We start from the raw sequence: 24,400 nt of genomic DNA, 5'->3' as shown, positions 1-24,400 counted from the left end.
TTGTTTTGTCACATAATCTGATATTAGGAAAACTATTTGAATTTTAGCAACCAGAAAATGGAAGAGCTATTTTTGTACGTTGCACATTTAATCTGGGTCCAGAAAGGACTCAGCATTTGCTCTTATTTGTTTAAAAAGCAGTTCTCCTAAAACTCCCGGTCTACCTCACTTCATTTATATCCTGTAGATTTAGTGATGATCCGACACACTCCCAAAGTATACTACATGATGTTCCGCATTTCTCCTTTGAGTTGGGAAAACCTGCTTTAAGTTAGTGTTCTTCATTCCTGTAATGACATTCCAAGATGTATAAGAGCTGGATGTCCTGGTTTCATTAGGTCACTTTAAGACTGTAATATAGGACATTTATTGTGGACTGCACTTGTAAAATGTAATAGTTTCTGCTCTGTATGTCATTTTATCTGTTTGAACTGTTTGTGTTGTTGATTGTTGTTAACACAGGGCACGATTTAAAAAGAGAGCCTGGTCTCAACTGGGATTCCCTGTATAAATAATGGTTAAAACCTTTTAAAAAGAAAACCAGCCCTATACAGTTCCTTCAGAAAGTATTCAGAGCCCTTGACTTTTTCCACATTTTGTTACGTTACAGCCTTATTCTACAATGGACTCAAATAAAACCATTTCAGCAGCAATCTAAACACAATACAACACTTTATGTAATTGTATGAAAAATAAACAAAAGAAACACCTTATTTATATATGTATTCAGACCCTTTGCTATGACACTTGAAATTGAGCTCAGGTGCATCCCGTTTCCATTGATCATCCTTGAAATGTTTCTACAACTTGATTCGAGTCAACCTGTGTAAAATTCAATTGATTGGACATGATTTGGAAAGGCACACACCTGTCTATATAAGGTCTCACAGTTGACAGTACATGTCGGAGCAAAACCCAAGCTATGAAGTTGAATGAATTCCCCGTAGAGCTCCGAGACGACCGGATTGTGCTGAGGCAATGGTCTGGGTAAGGGTACCAAAACATGTCTGCAGCTTTGATGGTCCCGAAGAACACAGTGACCTCAATCAATTTTAAATGTAAGAAGTTTGGAACCACCAAGACTCTTCCTAGAGCTGGCCGCCTGGTCAAACTGAGCAATCGGGAGAAGGGCCTTGGTCAGGGAGGTGACCAAGAACCCGATTGTCACTCTGATAGAGCTAAAGTTCCTCTGTGGAGATGGGAGAACCTTCCAGAAGGGCAACCATCTTTGCAGCACTCCACCAATCAGGCCTTTATTGTAGAGTGGCCAGACGAAAGCCACTCCTCAGTAAAAGAAACATGACAGCCCGCTTGGTTTGCCAAAATTCACCTAAAGACACTGACCATGAGAAACAAGATTCTCTGGTCAAATGTCACGTCTGGAGGAAACCTGGTACCATCCCTGCGGTGAAGCATGATGGTGGTAACATCATGCTGTGAGGATGTTTTTCAGCGGCAGGGACTGCGAGACTAATCAGGACCGAGGCAAAGATGAACGGAACAAAGTACAGAAAGATCCTTGATGAAAACATGTTCTAGAGCACTCAGGACCTCCTACTGGGGCAATGGTTCACTTTCCAACAGGACAACGACCCTAAGCACACAACCAAGACAACACAGAAGTGGTTTCGGGATAAGTCTCTGAATGTCCTTGAGTGGCCCAGCCAGAGCCCGGACTTGAACCTGATTGAACATCTCTAGAGAGACCTGAAAATAGCTGTACAGCAACAACGCTCCCCATCCAACCTGACAGAGCTTGAGTGTATCTGCAGAGAAAAATGGGAGAAACTCCTCAAATACAGTTGTGCCAAGCTTGTAGCGTCATACCCAAGAAGACTCAAGGCTCTAATCACTGCCAAAGGTGCTTCAACAAAGTACTGGGTAAATTGTCGGAATACTTATGTAAATGTTATATTTCACTTTTAAATTTTTTATTAATCAGCCAACATTTCTAAAAAGCAGTTTGTGCAAGATTGATTGGGAAATAAACTATTTCATCAATTTTAGAGTAAGGCTGCAACCTAACAAAATGTGGAGAAAGTCAAGGTTTCTGAATACTTTCCAAAGGCACTGTATGTCCGTATAATTCAAACCTGTGCTCTTGTCTGCAGCGGAGGAAATCCCTGAGCTGCTGAGCTCTTCCAGTCTGTTCTCTATGCTGCTCCCCCTCATCCTGGCCTACATCGGCCCTGTGGCTACCTCAGTACCCAAGGTGAGATGTGGTAAATGTTGCCTGTGAAGTAGGTTCTATTTTTTTTTTACTGCTGTATCTAGTCAAAGGTCCCTAAGGTGAGTAAGGTTTTTTTTCAAGAACTACATTGATCCAGCCTTGCACTCTATTTGAAGCTACATGTATTTTTTTTGCTAGTTTTATCCATTTTTCTCCACAATTGGTAGTTAGTCTTGTCCCATCGCTGCAACTCCCGTACGGACTCGGGAGAGGCACAGCTCAAGAGCCATGTGTCCTCCAAAACACGACCCTGCGACGCCACACTGTTTCTTGACACATTGCTTGCTTCACCCAGAAGCCAGCTACACCAATGTGTCGGAGGAAACGCTGCACAACTGGCTACCGAAGTCAGCTTGCAGGCGCCCAGTCTCCCACAAGGATTCGCTACAGCGTGAGTGGACAAGGACATCCCGGCCGGCCAAACCCTCCCCTAACCAATTGTGTGCCGCCTCATAAGTCTCCCGGTCACGGGCAGCTGTGACACAGCCTGGTATCGAACCCGGGTCTGTAGTGACGCCTTAAGCACTGCAATGCAGTGCCTTAGACCGCTGCTCCACTCGGGAGGCCCTTTGAAGCTACATTTGTGTTGTTTTTAAATAGTCAAAACAACTTTGCAATAACACTGTCAATAATCACACCAAGAATGGGGATGCTTTCTTGGAGTGACATGACTCCAATCCACATCTCCCTATTGAGCTCTGGACACAGCTATTTAAGGAACATCTCCAGGAGGATGCAAAGTAGATTCTTGTTGCCACTTGTCTCCTGAAGTGCGTTGAAGACCTTGATGCTTCCATATCTGGCATTCTGCTGTCCCACCCAGTTATGCAGTGTGCCTGCAATGTTGTTGAGTAGCTTATTTTAGGCTCTCTCCTTGGTCTCCTGATGTTCAGCATCTGTCCTAACATTGTTGTGGATGGCTCGTTTTTGTTGGGCCAGAAGGTGTCCCTGAAACTGTTGATGTAGTGCACAAGCATATTCTCACTGAGTACCCAGTTGATAGTGTCTCTTATCTGCTTGTTACTGATTTTTCCAAATGCGACTTGAACTAGTCCAATGAGTATTTTCCGCACCCACTTGAAGATGCCTCTTGAGTTTAAAGATCTCCCCTATGAGCATGAAGCAGAGTTCTGCCAGGCCGTCCCTCTTCCTGTCCATCTCATCCTCATAGTCACGGTTATACTCGGTCTCTTCTCTGTGAGAGAAGAAGTCTCAAGGGACACACTCCAGAATAGTGGCCAGGAAGGAGGAGGAAATTGTTAGGAAGTCCATGACCTTCAAGTGCTCTGGACAGGGGCTGTGGAAGGAATAGAGCTCCTCACTCTGACACATCCGCATGTCAGTCAGCATTTTCTCCTTGTTTTTAGACTGCTCAAGGAACGTTTGTTCAACGGAATGGCCGTTTATTGATGGAAGGCAGCTGGACCTTTTTTCAAGAAGGGGAAAGGTCATCTCCCTGTGCAGTACCTAAAAATGCACAGGAATGCTATGTTACACTGACCGTTCTGGAAGTAGTCGCTTTGCAGGAGGCTCACATTTGACAAAGTAGCATGGTATCTGCTTCTCCTCAGCCCCAGTGATGAGGGCCCTCCAGTGCCCCAGTTTCTCACAACATCAGACAGTCAGGGAAATGTGCACCTGCAAGTCGCTGTGCTCGTTCTCCATTGCCCAAATCTGGCATTTACCTGGCATTTACATTACAATTTGTTGTAGAACTTGTGCAGCTTGATGGCACCGTAGCTGGCTTGCTCGTTGATCCCTTTGCTGCCCTCATTCAGTGTCCTTTCCCCAACTTCTGGAAGGACAGGTAGTATTCCTTTATGGTCTCGTAGGTGTAGGCCTTCGTGGTGCTCCAGCTGAGACAGCACCATGCGGTTGATGGAGTCAGGGTCACTGAGTACCTCCACCGGGGGCTTCAACACTTTGGTGGCGATGACCTCCACCAACACCACTTGCAGGCTATTAGAGTGGGCTTTGCGTGTGGGTAGCAGGCACAGCGAACCGCAACTCCTCATTGGGGGTGCGCAGGCATTGGCGGTGCGCAGGCATTGCCTTTTGAATGTTAACCTGTTTTAAGGTCTTACTCACATTGGCTACGGAGAGCGTGATCACAGTCATCCAGAACAACTGATGCTCTCATGCTCGTTTCAGTGTTATTTGCCTCGAAGCGAGCATAGAAGTAATCCAGCTCCTTTGGTAGGCTTGTGTCACTGGGCAGCTCTTGGGTGTGCTTCCCTTTGTAGTCTGTAATAGTTTGCAAGCCCTGCCACATCCAACAAGCGTCAGAGCCAGTTTAGTACGATTCGATCTTAGTCCTGTATTGATGCTTTGCCTGTTTGATGGTTCGTCGGCGGGCATAGCGGGATTTAGCTTCCGGGTTATAGTCCCACTCCTTGAAAGCACCAGCTATACCCTTTAGCTCAGTGCGAATGTTGCCTATAATCCATGGCTTCTGGTTGGGGTATGTACGTACAGTCACTGTGGGAATGATGTCCTCAATGCACTTATTGATGAAACTAGTGACTGATGTGGTGTACTCATCAATGCCATCGGAAGAATCCCGGAACATATTCCAGTCTGTGCTAGCAAAAAAGTCCTGTAGTTTAGCATCTGCTTCCTCTGACCAGTTTTTTATAGACTGAGTCACTGTTGCTTCCTGATTTAATTTTTGCTTGTAAGCAGGAATAAGGAGGATATAGTTATGGTCCGATTTGCCAAATGGAGGGTGAGGGAGAGCTTTGTACGCATCTCTTGGCCCGCCTGTTAGCTTGCTCGAAGCTGGTTCACGAAAATCAGAAAAGCAATCAAATTAACCGTTTACCTTTGATCTTCGTAATGATTTCACTCACGAGACTCCCGGTTTCACAGCAAATGTTCCTTTTGTTCCATAAAGATTATTTTTATACCCAGAAAACCGACGTTTGGTTGTCGCGTTATATGTTCAGAAATCCACAGGAAAGAGCGGTCACGACAACGCAGACGTAAATTCCAAATAGTCTTCATAATGTCCACAGAAATATGTCAAACGTTTTTTATAATCATTCCTCAGGTAGTTTTTAAAATATATATTTGATAATATATCAACCGAGTGTGTAGCTTTTTCCATAACAGCGGGAGGAACAATGGCCAGTTTACTCAATTGCGCACCAACTCACTCTGAGAGCCCGCACCTCTCCACTTTTGCAATGTGATCCGTCACGCTCATTTTTCAAAATAAAGGCCTGAAACTATGTCTAAAGACTGTTGACACCTTAGGGAAGCCACAGAAAAAGGAATCTGGTTGATATCCCTTTAAATGGAGGACAGACCTTTCAAAATAAGAGGCTCTTCCTGATTGGATTATCCTCAGGCTTTCGCCTGCAATATCAGTTCTGTTATACCCACAGACAATATTTTTAGTTTTGGAAACTTTAGAGTGTTTTTTATCCTATTCCGTCATTTAAATGCATATTCTAGCATCTGGTCATGAGAAATAGGCCATTTACTTTGGGAAAGTTATTTTTCCAAACATAAAAATAGTGCCCCCTAGCTTCAAGAGGTTAAGTGAAACAGAACTAATGTGATTTTTAAAATTTTATTCCACATCAGGCCGCAGTGGAAGTCTTTGGTCTGGTCCAGGAGTTACTTCCTGCTGCCTCCGCTCTGAACCAGAAATATGCCCCACCGGCTTTCAACCCCAACCAATCAACAGACAGCACTACGGGCAACCAGCCGGAGCAGGGCCTATCAGCTTGCACCACCTCCAGTCACTATGCTGTGATAGAGAGTGACCACCCTTACAAGCAGGCCGGAGTCGCACAGTATAAGGTAACGCCACACCCATACACACACACGGAACAGTAGGACTATTCACAACATAGGAATTCTTAGTCGAGGGTAAAAAAAAATAAGTACATGTAAAATGATATATATATATATACACACACATACAGTGGGGCAAAAAAGTAGGATTTTGTAGGATTTTTAATGAATTTATTTGCGAATTATGGTGGAAAATTTGTATTTGGTCACCTACAATCAAGCAAGATTTGTGGCTCTCAAAGACCTGTAACTTCTTCTTTAAGAGGCTCCTCTGTCCTCCACTCGTTACCTGTATTAATGGCACCTGTTTGAACTTGTTATCAGTATAAAATACACCTGTCCACAACCTCAAACAGTCACACTCCAAACTCCACTATGGCCAAGACCAAAGAGCTGTCAAAGGACACCAGAAACAAAATTGTTTCGAGAAAGTGACAGAGATGCTGGTAAACATGCTCAACATCTGCTCTGACGACGAGCTCATGTCTGAAGGAGACGACACCTTGCGAGGGTAAAAAAAAAACGCCCTGTTAAGAACTCTTTATTTTTTAAATATTTTTTTTTTATATATATTGACTTTCAATGTGCACCAGGCTGGGAGGACTGAATCTGCAATAGGTAAGCAGCTTGGTTTGAAGAAATCAACTGACCAAGACCACTGATAATCTCCCTCGATCTGGGGCTCCACGCAAGATCTCACCCCGTGGGGTCAAAATGATCACAAGAACGGTGAGCAAAAATCACAGAACCACAAGGTGGGGGACCTAGTGAATGACCTGCAGAGAGCTGGGACCAAAGTAACAAACCTACCATCAGTAACACACTACGCCGCCAGGGACTCACATCCTGCAGTGCCAGACGTGTCCCCCTGCTTAAGCCAGTACATGTCCAGGTCTGTCTGAAGTTTGCTAGAGAGCATTTGGATGATCCAGAAGAAGGTTGGGAGAATGTCATATGGTCAGATGTAACCAAAATATAACTTTTTGGTAAAAACTCAACTCGTCGTGTTTGGAGGACAAAGAATGCTGAGTTGCATCCAAAGAACACCATACCTACTGTGAAGCATGGCGGTGGAAACATCATGCTTTGGGGCTGTTTTTCTGCAAAGGGACCAGGACGACTGATCCGTGTAAAGGAAAGATATTTTGAGTGAAAACCTCCTTCCATCAGCAAGGGCATTGAAGATGAAACGTGGCTGGGTCTTTCAGCATGACAATGATCCCAAACACACCGCCCGGGCAACGAAGGAGTGACTTCGTAAGAAGCATTTCAGGGTCCTGGAGTGGCCTAGCCAGTCTCCAGATCTCAACCCCATAGAAAATCTTTGGAGGGAGTTGAAAGTCTGTGTTACCTAGCAACAGCCCCAAAACATCACTGCTCTAGAGGAGTTCTGCATGGAGGAATGGGCCAAAATACCAGCAATAGTGCGTGAAAACCTTGTGAAGACTTACAGAAAACGTTTGACCTCTGTCATTGCCAACAAAGGGTATATAACAAAGTATTGAGATAAACTTTTGTTATTGACCAAATACTTATTTTCCACCATAATTTGCAAATAAATTCATTAAAAATCCTACAATGTGATTTTCTGGATTTTTTTTTCTCATTTTGCCTGTCATGGTTGAAGTGTACCTCTGCTGAACATTTACAGACCTCTCTCATTTTTAAGTGGGAGAACTTGCACAATTGGTGGCTGACTAAATACATTTTTGCCCCACTGTGTATAAACACACACACACACACACAGTACCAGTTTTTCTTTATTTTTACTATTTTTTCTACATTGTAGAAAAATAGTGGACTTTAAAACTATGAAATAACACACATGGAATCATGTAGTCACCATAAAAGTGTTTTACAGATTCTTCAAAGTAGCCACCCTTTGCTTTGATGACAGCTTTGCACACTGTTTGCATTCTCAACCAGCTTCACCTGGAATGCTTTTCTAACATTCTTGAAGGAGTTTCAACATATGCTGAGCACTTGCTGGTTGCTTTTCCTTCACTCTGCGATCCAACTCATCCCAAACCATTTCAATTGGGTTGAGATTGGGTCATTGTGGAGGCCAGGTTATCTGATGCAGCACTCCATCACTCTACTTCTTGGTCAAATAGCCCGGAGGTGTGTTGGGTCATTGTCCTGTTGAAAATCAAATGATTGTCCCACTAAGTGCAAACTAGATGGGATGGCATATCGCTGCAGAATGCTGTGGTAGCCATGCTGGTTGTGTGCCTTGAATTCTAAATACATTTTTTATATATTTTTTTATTTCACCTTTATTTAACCAGGTAGGCTAGTTGAGAACAAGTTCTCATTTGCAACTGCGACCTGGCCAAGATAAAGCATAGCAGTGTGAACAGACAACACAGAGTTACACATGGAGTAAACAATTAACAAGTCAATAACACAGTAGAAAAAAGGGGAGTCTATATACAATGTGTGCAAAGGGCATGAGGAGGTAGGCGAATAATTACAATTTTGCAGATTAACACTGGAGTGATAAATGATCAGATGATCATGTACAGGTAGAGATATTGGTGTGCAAAAGAGCAGAAAAGTAAATAAATAAAAACTGTGGGGATGAAGTAGGTGAAAATGGGTGGGCTATTTACCAATAGACTAAGTACAGCTGCAGCGATCGGTTAGCTGCTCAGATAGCTGATGTTTGAAGTTGGTGAGGGAGATAAGTCTCCAACTTCAGCGATTTTTGCAATTCGTTCCAGTCACAGGCAGCAGAGAACTGGAACGAAAGGCGGCCGAATGAGGTGTTGGCTTTAGGGATGATCAGTGAGATACACCTGCTGGAGCGCGTGCTACGGATGGGTGTTGCCATCGTGACCAGTGAACTGAGATAAGGCGGAGCTTTACCTAGCATGGCCTTGTAGATGACCTGGAGCCAGTGGGTCTGGCGACGAATATGTAGCGAGGGCCAGCCGACTAGAGCATACGAGTCGCAGTGGTGGGTGGTATAAGGTGCTTTAGTGACAAAACGGATGGCACTGTGATAAACTGCATCCAGTTTGCTGAGTAGAGTGTTGGAAGCAATTTTGTAGATGACATTGCCGAAGTCGAGGATCTGTAGGATAGTCAGTTTTACTAGGGTAAGCTTGGCAGCGTGAGTGAAGGAGGCTTTGTTGCGGAATAGAAAGCCGACTCTTGATTTGATTTTCGATTGGAGATGTTTGATGTGAGTCTGGAAGAAGAGTTTGCAGTCTAGCCAGACACCTAGGTACTTATAGATGTCCACATATTCAAGGTCGGAACCATCCAGGAGTGTGATGCTAGTCGGGCATGCAGGTGCAGGCAGCGAACGGTTGAAAAGCATGCATTTGGTTTTACTAGCGTTTAAGAGCAGTTGGAGGCCACGGAAGGAGTGTTGTAATGGCATTGAAGCTCGTTTGGAGGTTAGATAGCACAGTGTCCAAGGACGGGCCGGAAGTATATAGAATGGTGTCGTCTGCGTAGAGGTGGATCAGGGAATCGCCCGCAGCAAGAGCAACATCATTGATATATACAGAGAAAAGAGTCGGCCCGAGAATTGAACCCTGTGGCACCCCCATAGAGACTGCCAGAGGACCGGACAGCATGCCCTCCGATTTGACACACTGAACTCTGTCTGCAAAGTAATTGGTGAACCAGGCAAGGCAGTCATCCGAAAAACCGAGGCTACTGAGTCTGCCGATAAGAATATGGTGATTGACAGAGTTGAAAGCCTTGGCAAGGTCGATGAAGACGGCTGCACAGTACTGTCTTTTATCGATGGCGGTTATGATATCGTTTAGTACCTTGAGTGTGGCTGAGGTGCACCCGTGACCGGCTCGGAAACCAGATTGCACAGCGGAGAAGGTACGGTGGGATTCGAGATGGTCAGTGACCTGTTTGATGACTTGGCTTTAGATAGGCAGGGCAGAATGGATATAGGTCTGTAACAGTTTGTGTCCAGGGTGTCTCCCCCTTTGAAGAGGGGGATGACTGCGGCAGCTTTCCAATCCTTGGGGATCTCAGACGATATGAAAGAGAGGTTGAACAGGCTGGTAATAGGGGTTGCGACAATGGCGGCGGATAGTTTCAGAAATAGAGGGTCCAGATTGTCAAGCCCAGCTGATATATACGGGTCCAGGTTTTGCAGCTCTTTCAGAACATCTGCTATCTGGATTTGGGTAAAGGAGAACCTGGAGAGGCTTGGGCGAGGAGCTGCGGGGGGGGCGGAGCTGTTGGCCGAGGTAGGAGTAGCCAGGCGGAAGGCATGGCCAGCCGTTGAGAAATGCTTGTTGAAGTTTTCGATAATCATGGATTTATCGGTGGTGACCGTGTTACCTAGCCTCAGTGCAGTGGGCAGCTGGGAGGAGGTGCTCTTGTTCTCCATGGACTTCACAGTTTCCCAGAACTTTTTGGAGTTGGAGCTACAGGATGCAAACTTCTGCCTGAAGAAGCTGGCCTTACCTTTCCTGACTGACTGCGTGTATTGGTTCCTGACTTCCCTGAACAGTTGCATATCGCGGGGACTATTCGATGTCCGCCACAGGATGTTTTTGTGCTGGTCGAGGGCAGTCAGGTCTGGAGTGAACCAAGGGCTGTATCTGTTCTTAGTTCTGCATTTTTTGAACGGAGCATGCTTATCTAAAATGGTGAGGAAGTTACTTTTAAAGAATGACCAGGCATCCTCAACTGACGGGATGAGGTCAATGTCCTTCCAGGATACCCGGGCCAGGTCGATTAGAAAGGCCTGCTCACAGAAGTGTTTTAGGGAGCGTTTGACAGTGATGAGGGGTGGTCGTTTGACTGCGGCTCCGTAGCGGATACAGGCAAGGAGGCAGTGATCGCTGAGATCCTGGTTGAAGACAGCGGAGGTGTATTTGGAGGGCCAGTTGGTCAGGATGACGTCTATGATGGTGCCCTTGCTTACAGAGTTAGGGTTGTACCTGGTGGGTTCCTTGATGATTTGTGTGAGATTGAGGGCATCTAGCTTAGATTGTAGGACTGCCGGGGTGTTAAGCATATCCCAGTTTAGGTCACCTAACAGAACAAACCCTGAAGCTAGATGGGGGGCAATCAATTCACAAATGGTGTCCAGGGCACAGCTGGGAGCTGAGGGGGGTCGGTATAGCAGGCGGCAACAGTGAGAGACTTATTTCTGGAGAGAGTAATTTTCAAAATTAGTAGTTCGAACTGTTTGGGTATGGACCTGGAAAGTATGACATTACTTTGCAGGCCATCTCTGCAGTAGACTGCAACTCCTCCCCCTTTGGCAGTTCTATCTTGACGGAAGATGTTATAGTTGGGTATGGAAATCTCAGAATTTTTGGTGGCCTTCCTGAGCCAGGATTCAGACACGGCAAGGGCATCAGGGTTAGCAGAGTGTGCTAAAGCAGTGAGTAAAACAAACTTAGGGAGGAGGCTTCTGATGTGTGGGAGGTGGGACAAAGGAGGTATCAGGGGTATGAGGAGTGGGACTAGGGGCTCCATTGTGAACTAAAACAATGATAGCTAACCTGAGCAACAGTATACAAGGCATATTGACATTTGAGAGAAACATACAGCGAGGCATACAGTAATCACAGGTGTGGAATTGGGAAAGCTAGCTAAAACAGTAGGTGAGACAACAGCTAATCAGCTAGCACAACATAAGCAGGTAAAATGGCGTTGACTAGGCAACGGGGCCGACAGATAAAACAAACAAGCAGAATGGAGTACCGTGATTAATGGACAGTCCAGCGTGCATCAGCTATGTAGCCAAGTGATCAGTGTCCAGGGGGCAGCGGTGAATGGGGCAGGGGAGCTGGACTGGCGAGTGTTATCCAGGTTAAAAAACTAACAATGACTAAATAGCTTGTAGCTAGTTAGCTGGTTAGCTTCTGGAGGTTCTTGAGTGTGTTCTAAAAATTAAAAATAATAGCGATTCCGTATCACATTGGGTGAGGCAGGTTTCCGGAAGGTATAAACGATTTTTTTTTAAATCGGGAAGAGATAGAAAGTACATATGGGCCACTGAGTGTTTGGGACGCGGCGATGCAGACGGTTAGCAGGCCTGTGCTAACAAGCTAACAGTTAGCAGGCCGGGGTAAACAAGGTAGCAGTTAGCGGGCCTGGGCTAAACAAGCTAGCAGTTAGCAGGCCGAATTAGCAAGCAAGGAGATAGCAAGGGCTAGAGAGTTAGCCTTTGGGGGACGTCGCGATGGGGTGAGTCTGTTTATTGCTCTTCATGCGGTGACATCGATAGACCGGTCGTGGGTTGCGGTTTAGCTCGATAGCTAGTTGTGAAGATCAAGCTGAAAAATGTTCCGTTTGCGGTGGGAATCCAGGGATAAAAAATAAATAGGTCCGTTATGCTCTGGTTAGCGTCGCGTTGTTCGAACTGGCGAAAGCTTTCCGAGCTAAAGGTTAGCTGATGACCGGTTAGCTGTAGACCGCTAGCATAGCTGGTGGTTAGCTGGCTAGCTTCAGTTGAAGGGTTCCGGTTCCGAAGTAAATATAAATACTTTAGGAAAAAGTAGCTACATTGGGTGAGGCGGGTTGCAGGAGAGTATTTGGAAGCTTAGGTTTAGCAAAATGTTTTTAAAGATATGCGAAGAAAAATATGTAAAACGAAAAAGAGACGATATATACAGGGGACACGATACGACAGGACGACCTACTGCTACGCCATCTTGGATATATCACTGACAGTGTCACAAGCAATGCACCATCACACCTCTTCCTCTTTGCTTCACGGTGGGAACCATACATGCGGAGATCATCTGTTCACCTACTCTGCGACTCACAAAGACACGGCAGTTAGAACTAAAATTCTCCAATTTGGACTCATCAGACAAAAGGACAGATTTCCGCCAGTGTGATGTCCATTGCTTGTGTGTCTTGGCCCACGCAAGTCCCTCCTTTTTATTGGTGTCCTTTAGTAGTGGTTTCTTTGCAGCAATTCTACCATGAAGGCCTGATTCACACAGTCTCCTCTGAACAGTTGATGTTGAGATGTATCTGTTACTTGAACTCTGTGAAGCATTTATTTGGGCTGCAGTTTCTGAGGCTGGTAACTCTAATGAACTTATCCTCTACAGCAGAAGTGACTCTGCGTCTTCCATTACTGTGGTTGTCCTCATGAGATCCAGTTTCATCATAGCACTTGATGGTTTGTGTGACTGCACTTGAAGAAACTTTCAAAGTTCTTTAAATTTTCCGTATTGACTGACCTTCATGTCTTAAAGTAATGATGGACTGTCATTTCTCTTTCCTTATTTGAGCTGTTCTTGCCATAAAATGGGCTTGGTCTTTTACTAAATAGGGCTATCTTCTGTATACCAATCCTACCTTGTCACAACACTGATTGCTCAAAAGCATGAAGAAGGAAAGAAATTCCACAAATTAACTTTTTAACAAGGCACACCTGTTAATTGAACTGACTACCTCATGAAGTTGGTTGAGAGAATGCCAAGTGTGTGCAAAGCTCTCAAGGCAAAGGGTGGCTACTTTGAAGCAGTATACTTGTACCCAACACTTGTTTGGTTGCTACATGATTCCATATGTCTTATTTCATAGTTGTGATGTCTTCACTATTATTCAACAATGTAGAAAATATAAAAAATAAGTAGGTGTGTCCAAACTTTTGACTGGTACTGTATATTGGCACTGATAGAGTCACATTGGACTTCCTACTAGGGCACACTGCCTCAGTGCTAAAAGTGTAACTCTGGTTCATATGCATATGTATATATGAGCGTGGATGATTTCCTTTAATTGTTTCTTGGCTTTGACCATCCTCTCCCACCACACCTCAGGTGTCGTTCCCGGACTGCGTGCGGTGGACCACCATCGAGTTTGACCCCCAGTGTGGCACGGCCCAGCCCGAGGATGTCCTCCGCCTGCTCATCCCGAGCCGCTCAATCCACCTGTCCAGCCTCGGCACCAAGCCCCTGGCCCATGACACCATCAACACTTGGGTGGAGCTCAAGAAGATCTCCGGCTCCAATGGCTGGCCCACCACCGTTCTAGTGCTGCCAGGTAAGATAAGAGGTCCAACTATTCACCTCCAGTCAGATGACACTCTTTGACAAAGCTTTTATTTTTAGGCTCTGATCCATGCGTAATTATTGTTCTGTGGCTAATGCTGAGTGGGCAAAACTGGTTGTAATGACTTAGTTTCCAACAGATTTGCCGTTTGGGTGATAGTTTTTTGTTTCAGTAGGAAGGCATTTCATTTGACTAGCTAATTAAAATGACACGCAAGGAAACAAATCATCTGAACCAATCGAAGGTTAGCTTATAGATCGATTCGGGGAAGCTCAATCTCTTCAATGGACAGCTCCGCTAATCTACATTAAAGTAGTCCCCCTGTCCTCCCTGCTGTCAATATCACCGTATCACCTGTGTGTTCTTCCTCTGGGATTCCAGGAAACGAGGCCCTGTTCTCCTTGGAGACGGCCTCTGACTACGTAAAAGACGAGAAGGCCTGTTTCTACGGCTTCAAATGTGTTGCCGTGGGATACGAATTCAACCCTGGACCAGATGAGGTAAAGGGGAACTTGTTTTTGCATGTTAAAGGTGTTGTTTACCCCAAAACAAGATTTTCCTATTCTTGTACTGTCTATAGTCAGAAAAAGTTTTTTGACAACAAATGATAGATTTAGATATGCTGTTAGAAAATCTTGAATTGACGATTATTGCTCATAATTCGTCACGACCGTCAAGCTTGGCCTCTGTCCCAGGCCTTGATTTCCACAACTCATTGTGTCCTGATCCCTCCACCCCTCTCGAGCTGTCCGCTCATCAAGCTTGTATGCATCTCGAACAGGGCAAAATACATATGCTTGCCTGAGTAGCAGAGAAAGTTCCTTAATAAGTACATTAAATTCACACAATGATTCAGCTTCAGATTCATTCATTTTTTTAAACATGTTTCCTTTCCAAAAAGGAGCTTGCTTTGAAGCTTGAATTGGGGTAGGGAAAGACATTGCAAGTGCCACACATTGTTATTGGTATAGATGCAGATCAACTACAGCAATTTACATGCGTGTTTATCTGGTAACAAACATACTATTTGTTGTGCTTCAGCATTTAAACGCAGCTGGAAACACAGCTGCTCCTCCACTGCAACTTCGACACTGGTGAAATGCATGTCTGAGTGTGCCGAGTGGAAAGTGGGAGAGGAGAGGGGGAGGAAGAGATGGTAGCCATTCACATACTCTTCTCGCTAGATCACTTAAAATGCAGTGAATTTATCCCTTGCTTGCTACCAAGTTACATTCACTGTAGACACTTGTGAAAAATGTAATCCACAGTTGGTTCACTGGCTCCAACCACACATGAAATGTTGTCAGTTATGGCTTTATCTGAGCGTTTTAAGTCGTTTGATGGAATGCATGCATGTATAAACTGAAATTGGAGAATATATTCCCCTTTAAGTCAAATGATTTTGGTTGGTTTCCCTGTAAAATTCTAACTTGAACTTACTTTACTGTATTCACTGAGGCACCCCTGTGTGTGTGTGTGTGTGTGTGTGTGTGTGTGTGTGTGTGTGTGTGTGTGTGTGTGTGTGTGTGTGTGTGTGTGTGTGTGAATTTCATCAACAAAAATAGTGACAAAATTATTTGAAAAAATCTCTAACTAAACAAAAACTATTTTTAGCTGAGACAAAATTAGCAAATATCTGACTAAGGGGACTGGACAAGAGATTTTGGAGAGATTGAGAGCTTTTCCGTAATGAGCATTGTGTGTTTCAGGGTATTATCCAGCTGGAGAAGGAGTTGGCATACTTGGGCAGTGTGTGTGCTGCTGCTCTTATGAAGAAGGATCTGGCTCTGCCTATAGGTGAGGGAGATGCAAGAACATTACAACATGGTAGAACTGATAGGGAAAACAGGAGAAAAGATATTGAACTTCAACTCATATTCTTTTAAAACAAGTACCAGGTGCTTAGTTCTCATTATTGAACTTTACTGTTGTTTTTCATTTTCAGCTAAAGTGCAAATATATGGTCTCTATATTGGCGCCCTTGCACTTTACAATGGAGTGCAATGGAGCAGAATGTTATTTTTTCTCTTTTCAAAACTGGTTAATCATTTAGTCCAGGACATTTTATGACTAAAGTTGAAAATCTCAATTTCAGTGCATCTTTTTTTTAAATTGGTTCCTTGCAGTTGTAAATCAAACAAATACACATGTTGATCATCAAATGTTTTTTACATTTCATATGATTTTAGGAAAAGTAGTGATTCGTGCAAGAGTGCCAATATTTTTGACCGCAACTGTATGTGCATGTAAGATTATAATTTGCACTAAATGGCATATACTGTTTTATACTCCGTACTTTTTTCCAGGGAACGAACTTGAAGAGGACCTTGAGATTCTTGAAGAGGCCTCTCTCCAGGTATTCTGATGTCATTTAACTTTTTTTTAATGAAAATCACATTGTGACATAACAAAAGCTGTCAAAGGTGTAACCATGACTTATGAAAAATCACAATGGACACATTTCTTCCATCAAGCCTTCGTCAGCATGTAACCATGACATACCTCTGTCTCCACCCCCTCTCCTTCCCACCTTAACTCCCCTCTCTCCCCACAGGTGTGTAAGGCCCACTCAGGTATCCTGGGCAAGGGGCTGGTCCTGTCCCACTCCCCCACCATCCTAGAGGCTCTGGAGGGCAACCTGCCCCTGCACCTGCAGACCAACGAGCACTCCTTCCTGGAGGACTTCATTACCTGTGTGCAGAACTCCAGCGGAGGACGCCTGGCCAGGTGAGAGAAAGGAAGAGAGCATGTAGACACAAAAAACGTAGGCCCGGACACACATTCCCACATGCACACGCACACTAAGCATGGACGTACGTACACACACAAACACACACTACTGTGAAACAAATATCAGCTCATGGCCAGGTTGTCAATAAATAGATTAATGCATAAATGCCCCTCCCCCCTCCAGGTGGCTGCAGCCAGACTCGTACGCAGACCCCCAGAAGACGTCTCTGATTCTGAACAAGGATGACATCCGCTGCAGCTGGCCCACCACAGTGGCCGTCCAGACCAAAGACCAGTACGGAGACATAGTGCACGTGCCAAACATGAAGGTCAGGTTTTATTTTTATTCATTTTTTCTCTCGATTCTTACCTCATGTAAAATAAAGCCTACATCATCACATTATTTTGTAGTGACAGTGATCATTCACTTATTTTTTTAGTACACTTCCTATTCAGACTGTTAGCTAACATGTTGTTCAGACTTGGTTGAGAAAGCTAGCTACCAAGTCACTGAAATTTGCATTAAACCCTTACATTGGCGTATATAGATAGTGCCAAATTGATATGTTTTTAACAAAATAACTGTAAAAAGCATATGGATGACCATGGTAGCAACTGAAAGACCAAAGGTGAGAACAAAACAGTTCACCTGAAACAGAACTGAATCCAAACATTACATTATTTTATGTACAGTACATTTTGCACTTACTTTTCACCGCATTTGTCATTAACAAAATCTGAAAATTCTCTGGATACATTCAGTAACATAATAAGAATATTAATTGAAATCGTTGGAATTGGCTCAAGACAAGATATAACAATTCCAAGGCTTTGAGCTTGAGGTCTAACTGGTGTCTCCAAGTGGCCACACAACTCTCCAACTGCACAATTCTTAAGTCATTTCAATGCACTTACTTTGCCATTTTAGTAATTTAGCAGATGCTCTTATCCAGAGCGACTTACAGGAGCAATTAGAAGCTCAAGGACACATCGACAGATTTTTCACTTAGTCTGCTTGAGGATTCAAACCAGCGACCATTCGGTTACTGGCCCAATGCTTTTAACCGCTAGGCTACCTGCTGCCCTCCAAAAGCGCAATCCAAAAACAATACATAAATCACATTCTTTGTCAGGTGGGCATCATTTGCAAGCTAATTCTATTACCAACATGACTAAATATGATCTTAGTGTAAGGCACTTCAGACAGATTGTAATTTTGGTGGGCATAGACTGGAGTCATGAATGCATTCAAATGTGTGTTCCGCGTTCACATTTTCTTCACAATACAACAAACATAGGCTCAAGCTGTTCAGGACAACATAGGGTATAACGCATCCTTGTAACTGGAGCAAACATAGTGATCATAAACATTTTAAAATATAGAAATGTATAGTGCTCGTGTGGCATCAAAGCGGTATTTATTATAATTCTCAATGTCTCATCTGTCAGAACACATCAACTCCTCTCGATTTACAGCATTTCCCTCACTCAGCATTTCACTCACTCGGACGACAAATGTGCAAAAGTAGCCCCATTAAAAAAAAATGTGTTCATTATTTTTTTCCTTTTAACTCTGCATTATTGGAAAAGGACTTACCCGTGTCTACACCAGTTGTTTATGAAGCATGTGATGTAACATTGGATATGATTTGTGGCATCTTGTCGTGTGCGGCGCTCCAGTTTATATAATGGTTGTTAGTCAAAACATATACAGAGCTGTGAAGCGCAGAAACCTGAGCTCTGACGACATGTATAGCAGGTTAATGTACAGCCACTGCATTCCAATTTAGGCACTTATCAATGACATACGGGATGACAGGCCATGAGTGGAAAGGTTAACTTGGGACATTTTCAACTCTGGGCACGAGCTCTCTAGTTGCCAACCTTTAAGTTGCTGAGTGTCCCCTTGTGTCCATCGAAAATGACTGGGCACTGATGGTCTCAGCAAATTTGAACCCGTTGTAATGTTAGCACATTTTAATGATGAACATAATGAGTATATTTTTGCTAACATTAGCGAACTGTATGCCCATGTCTCTCCCTCTCCTCTCTCCCAGGTGGAGGTGAAGGCGGTGCCCGTCTCCCAGAAGAAGTCCATGCAGCAGGAGTGCATGAGGAAGCTGCAGCGTCTCCCAGGCAGCACCAACCCCTCCTTCTCGGGCACGGCTGACCTTACGTTCGGGGGCCTGCCCATGCCGAAGCTGGAGGCCACCTATGAGCCCATGATCGTCAAGGAAGCGCGCTACATTGCCATCACAATGATGAAGGTCAGGGAACTACAGAGATAAAAAGAAATTGCAGTGCTTGAGGCATCACTACAGACCTGGGTTCGACTTTGGGCTGTGTCTCAGCCGGCCACGACTGGGAGACCCATGATGCGACACACAATTGGCCCAACGCCTTCTGGGTTAGAGGAGGGTTTGGCCGGCCCGGGATGTTCTTGTCCCATCGCTCTCTAGCAACTCCTGTGGCGGGCCGCTGACACGGTCACCATTTGTACAGTGTTTCCTTAAGAATGTATTATTTACAATTACGGCCTACCGGGGAACAGCCTTGTTTAACTTCTTGTTAATCCAACCACGGTGTCAGATTTATAAAATGCTTTTCGGCGAAAGCATACCTAGCCCAGAACATAGCCCATTTTACAAATTACTTCAAACCGTAACCAGCCAAGCAGAAGCGTTACGAAACTCAGAAATAGAGATAAAATTAATCCCTTACCTTTGATGATCTTCATATGGTGGCACTCAGAAGACATTAATTTACTCAATAAATGTTCCTTTTGTTCGATAAAGTCTCTTTATATCCAAAAACCTCAGTTTTCTTCGCGCGTTTTCTTCAGTAATCCACAGGCTCAAACGCAGTCACAACAGGCATACAAAAAAATCCAAATTGTATCCGTAAAGTTCATAGAAACATGTCAAACGATGTTTATATTCAAACCTCAGGTTGTTTTTAGCCTAAATGATCTATAATATTTCAACCGGACAATAACGTCGTCAATATAAAAGGTAAACAAGAAATGCACTCTCTCGGGATTGCGCATGAAAAAGCTCTGTGACACGTCAGCATCCACTCATTCAGACTGGCCTTACTCCCTCATTTATAAGAATACAACCCTGAAACAAGTTCTAAAGACTGTTGACATCTAGTGGAAGGCATAGGATCTGCAAATTGTCCTAAGTCAATGGATACTGTAATACAAAACTACAAAACCAAAAAAAAAGGTTTTCGCCTGCCAAATCAGTTCTGTTATACTCAGACACTATTTTAACAGTTTTGGAAACTTTAGAGTGTTTTCTATCCAAAACCACCAGTTATACGCATATATCATATCTTCTGGGCCCGAGTAGCAGGCCGTTTAATTTGGGCATGCTTTTCATCCAAAATTCCGAATGCTGCCCTCTACCCTAGACAGGTTAAAAATGTTTTATCTCTTGGCATTAGAATGAAACAAATGTATCAGCTTGTAAGTAAAGAATACTGGTTTATTTCTTCCTGGGATGCGTTTCATGCCAAGAAGATTCCCTCTGCTCTTGTACTTTTCCCTTACATTTACATTTACATTTAAGTCATTTAGCAGACGCTCTTATCCAGAGCGACTTACAAATTGGTGCGTTCACCTTAAGACATCCAGTGGAACAGCCACTTTACAATAGTGCATCTAAATCTTTTAAGGGGGGGTGAGAAGGATTACTTTATCCTATCCTAGGTATTCCTGAAAGAGGTGGGGTTTCAGGTGTCTCCGGAAGGTGGTGATTGACTCCGCTGTCCTGGCGTCGTGAGGGAGTTTGTTCCACCATTGGGGGGCCAGAGCAGCGAACAGTTTTGACTGGGCTGCGCGGGAACTGTACTTCCTCAGTGGTAGGGAGGCGAGCAGGCCAGAGGTGGATGAACGCAGTGCCCTTGTTTGGGTGTAGGGCCTGATCAGAGCCTGGAGGTACTGAGGTGCCGTTCCCCTCACAGCTCCGTAGGCAAGCACCATGGTCTTGTAGCGGATGCGAGCTTCAACTGGAAGCCAGTCCTTCACATGTCAGATAGATCTGAATGGAAAAGCAACATGGCAGAACCTAGAAGAATGTGTTTGTTTCATATGATTGTGTTTTACTTTCCATTTTTTATGTATTGTGTATATACATATTTATAGTATAATAATAATTGTTGTTAACTGATCTCAGCATGATTCCCTGGCTAAATAAAGGTTAAATAAAAAACTTAAAACTAAAGGGGAAGCTGTTGCTCAACTGGCCCATGTTTCCTTGTGAAATAATACAGAGAAATTATTTATTTTTTGAGAGTAACATTTTTTGACACCATGTTTATTTTCCCCTTGTCCAGGCCTATGAGAATTACTCATTTGAGGAGCTTCGCTTTGCTTCACCCACTCCAAAGAGGTAAGAGATGAGATAAAGGTCAATCAAGTGCAGCAAAAGTAATTGAATGAGAACGAACACCATTTGAACCCAGGTTTTATGACAAAAGTTGATGGGAAGTGAGGGGGAAGTGGGTCTGTCCATTTGGAGTGAAGCGCTTTCATCCCTGTTTCTCTCCACCGCCAGGCCCAGTGAGAACATGTTGATCCGGGCTAACACAGACGGGACATACAGTGCCAACTGGACCCCCGGGGCTGTGGGCCTCTACACAATCCACGTCACCATTGACGGCATTGAGATCGGTAACGTAGAACAGGGTTGGGTTCACTTATATTTCTATTTAGTCATTTCATTGTAGTAAGTTAACAGAGATTCCTATTCCCATTTTCCCGTATTCAAATTGGACTAGAGCTCAAGTCAGTTGATGTAATTTTTTTGTTTCTGTTCATTTAAAGTTTGTCACAGCACAAGCCCTCCAAAAACTGTATGTTGGTATTGTGGTTAGTCTATTATTAGAGAAACTAACTGTATTAGTTAGGAAATGTATTAAACATATATTAGTTGTTAATTTAAATGAAAGTTATCTGCCTGCGGAGTGTGGACTGTGCACATGTTTAACCCACTAGATGCTGGTCTGGAGGTGGAGGTGAAAGACCCTCCTAAAGGCATGATCCCACCTGGCACACAGATGGTCAAACCCAAGGCCGAGCCCCAACCTAGCAAGGTGAGACCGACACACCTGACGCCACACACACCTGACGCCAAACACTCATCTGAGAACGGACACGTCCCTAAACCAAAGAACATGAAAACACACCGTCACAGCCAGTAGTGTGTTCATTCACTGTTTGTTTCTGGTCCTCTGTTGTTTCCTCCAGCTGTTGTAAGTGTCTGGATGTAATGCATAGGAATATTTATTTCACGTCTTGTTCACTCTCATTCCAACGGGTGCTTATCTGTTTATACATTTATCATGAAGAACATTGCAACATGCAGTGAATATTTCCACTGTCACGAACCGAGTTATGTATCATTGTTTTTGTGGCTGACAATAATTTAACTGAAAATGGGGAAACAAGCAACAAACTGCAAATTTTCACTCAGCTCTTTGTATCTCCCTTCTGATCTTGTGTACAGTGTGGATCATATCCAACGCTAATATGAGAACTGGGTGGATGGTCGGGTTTCTTATTGTTTTAATTGATTACGTTTTTATTATTTAGCCATCTGTATTTTAAGTCAACCTTGGGTTTGCACTGGATATGTCCAACCAGCACTGTTCAGAATGGAGCACTTCTACACTTTCCCCCACTGTGTGTGTATCTGTGTGTGTGTACACTTTACATGCGTGTGTGTGTGTGATCCGTGACCAAGAGTGCCTGCATTGCCTTTGTGATTATGTCTGTCTCTCTGCAGTGTGTGTGTCCTCCTCCACTCTGTTGCCTCTTTTTCGCTTTCCCCTGCTGAGGCTCCTACGGCTTACTGTCTTCCTGTCTCCTCTGCTTCTCTCAGGTCCGCAAATTTGTGTCCAAGGACAGCGCAGGCCTCCGTGTGCGTAGTCACCCTTCCCTGCAGAGCGAACAGATAGGCATAGTGCAAGTCAATGGCACCATCACTTTCATTGATGAGGTAAACTGTTCTAGACTAGGCGATTTGATCGAGTTGTAGCATTAGGTTCTCTTATATCTTTTGTTTGTCTTCTGTTTTTGTTTGTCTGTTTTTTTCTTAATTCCTCTTAATTTTACTGCATACTAACTTGACATCCAAGTGTGTGACCTTAAAGGTTTGCAACATTACAGAAACATTCACAAAAGTTCCTCCAACCTTCTGGAAAACCTGTGAACTTTGGAAAAGTTTCTGGGATTTTGCAACCTTAACCTCAGACTTTCGCGCAAGTCATGCATTATGGTCAGTGGGGGATTTCAGTGGAAATCTGAGATATATGTGCAGAATACGAGTCAGGATTCATTCCTCGCAATCTACAGAGTAAATGTGTATGACGGTTTTGAGTACAGTAAAACTGCAGTGGGTCTACCTCTTTCTAGTTATTGCTGCTTCTCTTCTGAGCTCACTTATTTGTTACTTTTGCCTTTGTGTTGCTTCATATACATGCAAGACACTCCGAGGCTGCAGCGAGAAAAACATCAACCTTATGGCAGAGCATGTTGCGTACAATTTTGTGTAGGAAAGAAGCACCAGTCATAATTGTGTCCTCCATTTTAGCCTAGGAAGGCCTTTCAGAGTTTTCGTCAAACCTCTTCACAAACCTTGGCAAAAAGCAGAGACCGTCCAAACCAATACTAGAGAGAGTCACAGAATTCTGCTAAGTGATGTTATTCTCAGTTCAGTGTGTTTTCACAAAGCATGCTACCAAGCATCAGCCATTTATTTTAGGACCGGTTTTAAATCTGGGTTTTACATTGTTCTGCTCCACCCAGTATAGGTGACTCTGCCTTTCTTCTTGTTGAATCTGCATTTCTGGAGCCATTCAGTTGACTACCCTATTATTCGGCCTCCCTCTCTCTCCCGCTGCAGCCTCGCGTAAGGTGCTCTTATTGCCCCGGGGACTCCGCCACCCCTCTTTCCGTTTCCATAGTGACATGAGGGGGGCATGGCTGTGCTCTCTGCCCTCTGTTGCTTGTTTTCCCATAGATCCACAATGATGATGGTGTTTGGCTCAGGCTGAATGATGAGACAGTAAAGAAGTATGTGCCCAACATGAATGGGTACACTGAAGCCTGGTGCCTCTCTTTTAACCAGCATGTGGGCAGGAGCCTGCTGGTCCCAGCCAACGTAAGTAAAATGACGATCAGTCAGTCAGTCTGTAGGATAGAAGGGTAGTCTACCCCCTGTGCTGCTCATTTGGGGAAAACATCATAAATCAGTGCTTCCACCATTCATGTGTAACTCAATTGGAACCCCCCCAACTCAATGGGATTGATTTGATGTGTGATGATGGTTGTATTGAAGTTTGAAGATTCCCCTTTATCTACTACCTACCTACACACTGTGTATAGTGATATTGGATGGTATCCGTTCCCCAAATGTCTACAAGCATGAAGTATTGAGAACCTCCTTTAACAGTTTGAAAGATCTTAAGTTTGTTGTTGCATGATGTGTCCAAATGGATGTCACTGCTGTGTCATGAGCCTTCACTAAGGGCAACGTGCATGTCTCAGGGGATTAGAAAATATTTACTTTAGCGTGACTAGAATCATGCGTTCAGTTGGACTCTCGAAAAACCCTCACATGATCAGTTAAT

General features: G+C 44.0%; 1 protein-coding gene and 1 pseudogene across 1 annotated transcript in view; one reads left to right on the top strand and one right to left on the bottom strand.

Moving 5' to 3' along the window:
• LOC115107163 (E3 ubiquitin-protein ligase MYCBP2) overlaps positions 1-24,400 on the top strand; it is a 310,312-nt gene that overhangs the window by 194,348 nt on the left and 91,564 nt on the right. Inside the window, 14 exon segments of the mRNA XM_029630721.2 lie at positions 2,112-2,212; positions 5,819-6,037; positions 13,804-14,026; positions 14,417-14,535; positions 15,745-15,832; positions 16,342-16,391; positions 16,590-16,762; positions 16,950-17,094; positions 18,823-19,032; positions 21,104-21,159; positions 21,325-21,440; positions 21,765-21,862; positions 22,651-22,767; positions 23,791-23,931. Coding sequence (XP_029486581.2) covers positions 2,112-2,212; positions 5,819-6,037; positions 13,804-14,026; positions 14,417-14,535; positions 15,745-15,832; positions 16,342-16,391; positions 16,590-16,762; positions 16,950-17,094; positions 18,823-19,032; positions 21,104-21,159; positions 21,325-21,440; positions 21,765-21,862; positions 22,651-22,767; positions 23,791-23,931 — 1,856 coding nt within the window.
• On the bottom strand, positions 2,831-4,245 carry LOC135563595 (sorting nexin-25-like; annotated as a pseudogene).

This window comes from Oncorhynchus nerka, linkage group LG3 (genome assembly GCF_034236695.1).
Source record: "Oncorhynchus nerka isolate Pitt River linkage group LG3, Oner_Uvic_2.0, whole genome shotgun sequence".
Lineage (NCBI taxonomy): Eukaryota > Metazoa > Chordata > Actinopteri > Salmoniformes > Salmonidae > Oncorhynchus > Oncorhynchus nerka.
The sequence above is the reverse complement of the archived record's forward strand: the minus strand, read 5'-3'. Positions and strand labels throughout refer to the sequence as shown.